This window comes from Haematobia irritans, chromosome 2 (genome assembly GCF_050003625.1).
Source record: "Haematobia irritans isolate KBUSLIRL chromosome 2, ASM5000362v1, whole genome shotgun sequence".
Lineage (NCBI taxonomy): Eukaryota > Metazoa > Arthropoda > Insecta > Diptera > Muscidae > Haematobia > Haematobia irritans.
The window spans coordinates 130,080,913-130,089,875 of NC_134398.1; the positions used below are offsets into that span (position 1 = coordinate 130,080,913).

General features: G+C 31.6%; 1 protein-coding gene across 1 annotated transcript; it reads right to left on the minus strand.

Annotated features, from left to right (window-relative positions):
- Positions 1–4,913: 4,913 nt before the first annotated feature.
- Positions 4,914–5,131, minus strand: LOC142224008 (uncharacterized). Its single transcript, XM_075293817.1, has one exon. The coding sequence runs from the start codon at positions 5,078–5,080 to the stop codon at positions 4,928–4,930; it is 153 nt and encodes a 50-aa protein (XP_075149932.1). The 5' UTR covers positions 5,081–5,131; the 3' UTR covers positions 4,914–4,927.
- Between the last annotated feature and the right edge of the window lie 3,832 nt (positions 5,132–8,963).

Consider the following 8,963-nt stretch of genomic DNA (forward strand, 5'->3'; position numbering starts at 1 on the left):
AATCGAATACATCGATTTTGGGTAAATTTTTGAACATCATAAATTTTGACAGGGAACCAAAAAGCGAAGAAATAGATAATGTGGAAGAAAAAAATATTTTTATGAAATCGATAACTTTTCGCCAAGGCCGATTGAGGGCGATTGAAGCTTTTTATGAAATCGATAACTTTTCGCCAAGGCCGATTGATAAACCTCTTTTTGAGTTCTGGGAAGCAAAAAAAGTAAATTATCCGTATTTGTATATATTGACAAAAACTGTACAATGTGTCCCTGCAGCCCAAGTAAGAGGGGAAAGAGCATTCTCTGCTCTTAAATTGGTAGTGAGCGACCTGCGTTCAAATCTTTCCGTTGAAAATTTGGAAAAAATTATGTTCGTTAAATTAAACAAACTTTATATGAGGTAGACTCAATACAAGAAACAGTATAAAAAAAATTAATATGAGTTTTATTTAAGACGGAAAAAATAAAACTCGTAGGAAGAGTTTTATTTTCTGAAGGAAAAAATAAAACTCCTAAAAAGAATTTTATTTATGAACTTTTATTTTTACGTCGAAAAATAACCCTTAACTTTTGAGTTGGGAGCGTTTTTTTAATATCACCATAGATTCTGAAAGATCTTTCCGAGATGAATCTATTGGTATATGACAGTATAGGCCTCCGTTGACTCTAACATGAAGAGTTTTTGAGTTAAAATTTTGTAAATAACTGTTATTTACGGTCCCTGAAATAAATAAATAAAAAAGTAGATTGGGGCCGACTATAGCCTTAACCACTCCTACTGAATTAGTCAACATAAGGGGTATCATTTGTAACAATATTTATGTAGGAGCTATAAGTAAGTTTAAATAAGATCGGTTAATACATACAAATATGGGTTAATAAATCAGAGTATTATGGCCAAATTTGGCAAAATCGGACGATGCATACATATGTTGCAGATTTGGTTGATATTACATAAGGTTACCTTGTACTGAATTTGAGACAATCGTTTAAAAAATAACACTATTATCGTCAAAAGTAAGGTTATTTTTGAAAATCGGACGATACATATATATGGGAGCTACATCGAAATATGAACATATTTCATGTCGAATAAGCTCGTATTAGAATTGTAATGATATGTAATATAATTGACTTGGACGAGAAACTAGCCGGCAATAATATCAGGCTAACATAAAAATAAAATTTCTTTATTTTACAGAAATTTGTCCTCAATATTGAGTAAATTGAGTAAATTAAACCCTTAAATTGCATAATCATAATAGGTTAATATTTTTCTTCCATATTAGGTCAATATGGCCAAAAATCAGTGTGGCCTTTACAAATTATTCAGCAATTTTAATTTACCGCTGTATGCTTCGCTTACGGTAACTCGCTGCTTCTTACTTATTTTTGTTTGTCCCATTTTGACACAAAAAAAAAACATAAAAAGCTTTCATTGGTTATCGAATTCTTGGAAATATATTTTTCCGTCATATAAAACTATGCCAATCTATACACAAATTTTCACTATGCTCTGTGTTTCTGACATCTGTCAATCATTCTCCGTTGACTATACTATTTCCTCTAATAGGTTGTCATTGAAAAGAAAAATATAAATAAGTTAATTTAATTACTTTTCCCAAGAATAACCACCCTTCCATTTGATGCTTTATGTTTTTGACGTTTTTCTTTACGAAATACCAAAATTGATACAAGTTTACTTGGTTGTGTCAAATGCATGAGGGTAAAAGAAACTCTTGCTTCTATGAAAAATGAAAAGCTTGGGGATGGGCAAGACAAAAAAAGTGAATTGTATGCATATGAACATTCTTTAGGGAAAAATGTAAATCTGGAGTTTTTATACTTTCCACAATAGGATGAATGTTATAACCAGTGTTCGTATTGTGCTCACAAAAACGCTGAGAAAAAACGCAACTAATATAAAAAATAATGTCAAACGATGCGCAAACTTCTTCAGTATAAAATATGTTGACCTGTTCCATTTTCTATTATCAGTAAAATCGTATTTGCTTCTTAAGTAGACGCACACCCCATATAGTACCACGGGTGCATATTTCATATAGTACCACGTACCCGTGACTAAAAAATAGTAAAACTATTTAATTTAAATTTTTCACTGAAATCCATTCTTCGTACACTGAAAAATATATTGTCGTGAGGTCAAAGATTTCATGTCTTTAAAATACGAATGCAAATTTTGCTTAGCATAGAAGACGCATTTCTCTAATATAAAGTTTTTTTCCTTGTCCACAAGTCGATAAACTTTTCAATGAAGTCGTATTGTCCTTATAATTAAGTGATTTGACTTAAAAATGGGTATCATAACATGAAAGAAAAATTTTTTTGGGCTAAGGTCAAGTTGAAAATTTTTTTAAAATTAATGAAATTGTCTTCAAATTTGTTGTATTTTTGCATCTTGACTACAAAGCAAAAAATCGTTCAAATGTAGGACATGTTTTTCAACACTTTATTTTAAAGACGTTTTTACTTGAAACACAGCATAATTTCTACTGGAACTCGAGTCTGAATTTGTAAAATAAAGTTGTCGTTAACTCGTTTTTAAAGGACTTTGATAGCGTATGAAGAAAAAAAGCTGAAAAAAACGAAAAATTAAAATTTGCTTCCTAGTACACAAAACCCAAATTTAAAAGAGAATTGTGTCTTAAAAGTGTCCTTACTTGTATTCTACGCTTCTTTGGCTCGGAATCAATACCAACATTTTTAGAGTAAAGACAAAATCTTTGGAACCGGGCATGCTTTTTTCAGTGTACATTTCTATACAGGCCATTGTAGGCTAGGGGTTCACCATTCCGTTAGCAAAACATTTAACAGTCAGGGGAAAAGTACCATCGACAATTAGTGATATTGTACACATAGTCAGCCGGATAACTGAGGAATGGGCGAAGGAAAACGATCTAGGTGTAAAACCTACAAAGACAAAACTAGTACTAGTACTGCAAAGAACGAATTATTTCCTAAGGTGGCATTGAAATTCCCTTTGTTGAGTGTGCAAAACACCAATTGGTTATATGGGACAGGAGGCCGAACTTTAGGCTTAATATTGAAGAAAGGGCCACGTTAGCCTTGTACCTGTGCAAAAAGTCAATAGCGAAAAGTGGGTATTAAAACCATTGTTTGTACACGACTGTGCTTAGACCTATAATGCTATACGGTTGCCGGCACATAAGCGGCCGACAAGTTTAGATAAAGTTCAGCGAATGGCGTTCTTGTGTGTCGCTTGCGCGAGCTATTACTGTGGTCGGATAACATGTACGGTCACAGTTCGGTCCTCAAAATAATGTCAGATGTAGCAAACGAATTGGATTTACGGTTGCCACTCGAGCCAAAAAAATCTCCCAAAATTTGGAGAAAATTTTGCCAAAAAACTACCAAACAAAATAACTTATTTTCCTAATTTTTATTTCTATAGAAAATATTGTCAAAATTTTATTTCTATAGAACATTTTGTCAAAATTTATTTCTATAGACAATTTTGTCAAAACTTAATTTCTATAGAAAATTTTGTTGAAATTTTATTTCTATAGAAAATTTTATCAAAATTTTATTTCTATAGACAATTTTGTAAAAATTTTATTTCTTTCGAAAAATTTTGTCAACATTTTATGTCTATAGACGATTTTGTCAAAATTTTATTTTTATACAAATTTTAGTCAAAATTTTATTTCTATAGAAAATTTTGTCAAAACTTTATTTCTATAGAAAATTTTGTTGAAATTTTATTTCTATAGAAAATTTTGTCAAAATTTTATTACTATAGAAAATTTCGTCAAAAATTTATTACTATAGAAAATTTTGTCAAACTTTTATTACCATAGAACATTTTGTCAAAATTTTATTACTATAGAAAATTTTGTCAAAATTTTATTACTAAAAAAAATTTTTTTCAAGATTATATTTCAATAGAAAATTTTCTTAAAATTGTAGGGAGCCACCGTGGTGCAATGGTTAGCATGCCCGCCTTGCATACACAAGGTCGTGGGTTCGATTCCTGCTACGACCGAACACCAACAAGTTTTTCAGCGGTGGATTATCCCACCTCAGTAATGCTGGTGACATTTCTGAGGGTTTCAAAGCTTCTCTAAGTGGTTTCACTGGAATGTGGAACGCCGTTCAGACTCGGCTATAAAAAGGAGGTCCCTTGTCATTGAGCTTAACATGGAATCGGGCAGCACTCATTGATAAGAGAGAAGTTCACCACTGTGGTATCACAATGGACTGAATAGTCTAAGTGAGCCTGATACATCGGGCTGCCACATAACCTAACCTAACCTTGTTAAAATTGTATATCTATAAAAAATTTTTGTCAAAAGTTTATTTCTATAGAAGATTTTGTAAAAATATTGTTTCTATAGAAAAATTTTGTCAACATTTTATTTCTATAGAAAATTTTGTCAAAATTTTATTTCTATAGAAAATTTTGTCAAAATTTTATTTCTAGAGAAAATTTTGTCAAAAATTTATTTCTGTAGGAAATTTTGTCAAAATTTTATTTCTATAGAAAATTTTGTCAAAAATTTAATTCCATAGAAAATTTTGTTGAAATTTTATTTCTGTAGAAAATTTTGTAAAAATATTGTTTTTATAGAAACATTTCTCAACATTTTTTGTCTATAATAATTTTGTCAAAATTTTATTTCTATAGAAAAATTTGTCAAAATTTTATTTCTATAGAAAATTTTGTTGAAATTTTATTTCTATAGAAGATTTTGTCAAAATTTTATTATTTCTTTTTTTGATTTAAACTTAACGGCCTTTATTGATATAGGAAGTGATTTACGCAACAATTCCCAATTTTCTAACTCATTACACTGGAACGAACTTCGAACTTTACTAGTGAATTTATTTCTGTCGCAAGGATGTAATAGCGATGCCGCTTTTGTAAAAAACGGAGTTTCTCTAAATGCTAGGATTGGTTGACCAACACCTTCCCAATACAATAAGGAGCCAATCTATTAGCAGCACATATCACTGTAAACATAATAAAATTATTGCGGACATAAGCCTGGACACGTCTCTTCTCTTCGGCAGGGTCAATTTGTGGTGGCATTCGGAACATATTGTGGCCTTTACGTGTCTTACTTCAGTCAGTTAACAATTTTCACTTCAATCTTTTTTCTATAGAAAATTTCTATAGAAAATTTTGTAAAAATTTTGTTTCTATAGAAAAATTTTTCAACATTTTATGTCTATAGACAATTTTGTAAAAATTTTATTTTTATACAAAATGTATTCAAAATTTTATTTCTATAGAAAAATTTGTCAAAATTTTATTTCTATCCAAAATTTAGTCAAAATTTTATTTCAGTAGAAAAATTTGTCAAACTTTTATTTCTATATAAAATTTTGTCAAAATTGTATTTCTGTTTTTGAAGTAGGTGGAGAAGAATATTTTACAAAATCTACCAAAACATCCAGAATTCTACTAAACACTACCAAACAGTATAAAATCTAGCGTTTTTTGGTAGAATTCTACCACCTGTGGCAACCGTGAGTGGATTACACTTTGGAGAAACCGCTTTTCGGCTGGAAGTTTAAAACTCGAATTCCCAACAATGAGGCGTGATGCATACAGATCCTGGGGAATAAACGTTATATAAAGTTCTACAGCGATGGCTCAAAATGACTCCAAATCCTAATCACTGTAGTGTTTGTCAGACTGACATATTGCCGATAAAATTGGTGCCACAAATGTAGATATAAATATCTAATCAGACAGTCAACCTGCAATAAAATCCTTGGACTCTTAAACTCGAAAGGGCCATAGACTGTCTTGCAGGGAAACTAGAAACTATTGGTAAGCCCCTGGCTACCTGTAAGCTCATATTGACTGAGATGGCGAATGCCCCATGAGAGAATTGCAAGGGTTCCAATGACCCTAAGCAAATATGGTCCCATCTAAACTTAAACTAGTGTTTTTAAGACAACAGGTTGGTTCTACAGTAGGAAATATTTAATCAGGTGGTTTCAATGGTAAATTGAAATGTGTCATTAAAATTGAGAAACATATTCGTTAAATAAACTTTTGCGAAGTTTCCTTAAAATTGCTTCAGATTTAAATGTTTCCCATATTTTTATACTAACATTGTGTTCCGCCCTAGTGCATTAGCCGACTTAAATTTTGAGTCTATAGATTTTGTAGAAGTCCATCAAATTCTGTCCAGATCGAGTGATATTTAAATATATGTATTTGGGACAAACCTTTATATATAGCCCTCAACACATTTGACGGATGTGATATGGTATCGAAAATTTAGATCTACTATGATATTTTTGTTATTATAGCGAATTTTCTCTTAAGGACCATTTTTCTTTTCATAAATAAAAAAAGGTTCTTGGCTCAATTTTAATGCAATCTTTTTCGTTTGCATGGTGGTGGGTATTTAAGACGTATGCCCTTGTCCCATTATTTAATATTATTGTGTAAATTCCCTATAATATCTTTCCGTTTTTAATTATTTACATTTATTGTATTGATATTCATTTTGTTAATTTTATCGCATTATAACAGCTTGCAGTTGTTTGCCAGCGCATAATATTCAAATTGAATTTAAAACTTAATTACCACACCAATCTGTAATTGTATCGTTGCCCATCATGAAGCTTTAGCACTGAATAAATAATGCAATTAATAGTGGGCTCTTTAAACATTAATTATTTAAATCATTATGTTCGCAAATAAATGTCAATTGCATAATAACAAATATACTCGTATCGTTCTTAAAAGGGAAAATAAAATTTTTGTTTTGTTGGAGTTATGAGATGTATGGTGATGTTAGTCGACGGAGTGTTTTCATATTTTGACACACAGAAAAAAACATTAATACCCTGTTTCTGTATGTCGAACGAGAATATTTCAAACGAAAAAAAAAAAACATTGATATTGGTTTCTCTATGTCGAAAGGTAAGTCACCTCATATTTTGTTTTCGTGTAGAAAACGAACGTATGCATACAACAAGTGTCAAGAAAAAAGTTAAAATAATTTGCCAATTCTCATTATTTTTGATATGAACTTTCAAAAATAGAGAAATCCAAATTAATTCGAATTCGACTGACTGCTTTTCAGTCGACTGGGTTTTCGTTCGACGTACAGAAACAGGGTGTTCATAAATAAATGAGAATAATAAAGACATTCGCTATATTTCGAATTGTAATGCACCCCACCAAACTTAGTGCCACACCCCATAAAGAATATACAAGGTGGCTGTTATATAAATCAGCAAAATATATTTGCCATTTCTTTTTCGATTTTCCATCTTGAAATGATTGATACTTTGGTATTTTTTAGTGGCAAACCTATTCCGAAAAAAATTGTTTGTCATACCAACCACTAAAATCGACCAAAAACTACAAAATGAGATCCCTTTAATTTGGCAGAATTTTCCTTTTGTAGTATTTGGGTAGCCTTTTTTGGCTTGAGTTGCAACCGCGGTTGGTATCCGGTGATTGTGGTGTTGTGGAATCCATTTGGAAGTTCCATGGTCCGTTTAACCAGGGCTTCAATACTGCCCTTAAGACATTCTTCTGGAAATATTTAACTTTTATTTTGAGTTCTGGTGGCCAATCGATGGTGCACATTTTCAACTGACCTCTTTGGCCAATAACACAAAAACTGCTCGATTTGGAATGGCTTCTCATGGGAAAAAAAACCAAATTCGGTAACTGGAGACTTTCGTGCAAGTGAAGAAACTCCTTTCGAATGGATTTAGTCCAAGTCCATCGTTCAATATTTTAGCTCACGAGCAAGTTTTCTACCACTGCGGCGTGGATCGGATTTTCTGTGCTTAGGATTTTCCTATCGTTGTTACCGTTGTTTTGTTAAAACAAACGATTTAATCTTGCTGCAGTGCTCTCACGATAGCCACTTCTGGGGTTCAAGCGCATATACTGACATCACGTACCAAATTTCACACTGAAAAAAATATTGTCGTGAGGTCAAAGATTTCATGTCTTTAAAATACGAATACAAATTTTGCTTAGCATAGAAGACACATTTCTCTAACATAAAGTTATTTTCCTTGTCCAAAAGTCGATAAACTTTTCAATGAAGTCGTATTGTCCTTATAATTAAGTGATTTGACTTAAAAATGGGCATCTTAACATGAAAGAAAAAATTTATAGGCTAAGGTCAACTTGACTTTAATAATTCAGAAAAATTCTTTAAATTTAATGAAATTGTCTTTAAATGTGTTGTCTTTTTGCTCTTGACTACAAAGCAAAAAATCGTTCAAATATAGGACATGTTTTTCAAAACTTTATTTTAAAGAAGTTTTTTACTTCAAACATAGCATAATTTCTACTGGAAGTCGAGTCCTAATTTGGAAAATAAAGTTGCCGTTAACTCGTTTTTAAAGGACTTTGATAGCATATGAAGAAAAAAGCTGAGAAAGCGAAAAATTAAAATGTGCTTCCTAGAAGCAAGTACACAAAACCTAAATTTAAAAGAGAATTGTGTCTTAAAAGTATCCTTACTTGTATTCTCCGCTTCTTTGGCTCGGAATCAATACCAAATTTTTTAAAGTAAAGACAAAATCTTTGGAACCGAGTATGCCTTTTTTCAGTGCAACCAGATCGTAAGAAATTTGCTCTATCAGGAGGCTCCAGAAATCAAATCTGAGAATCGGTTTATATGGGATTCGTATATTTTGAGGAACGGTATGGACCAAATTTTAACAGGATCCCATGAAATTTGTTCTTCCATGAAGTTCCGGATCTCAAATCTGGTTGGTTGGTTGGTTTTATGAGGGCTATACTTAAAAGTGGTCCGATATGGCCCTGTGCAATACCATACGACGTACGTCAAAAAGCCATCGATTTCATTTTTTTTTCTTTTCCAAGTGTCGATAAACTTTTTAATGAAGTCGTTTTGTCCTAATAGTAGTGATTCGAATTAAAAGTGTGGTGGGTATAAAAACATACAAACAAACTACCGAGAATGTCG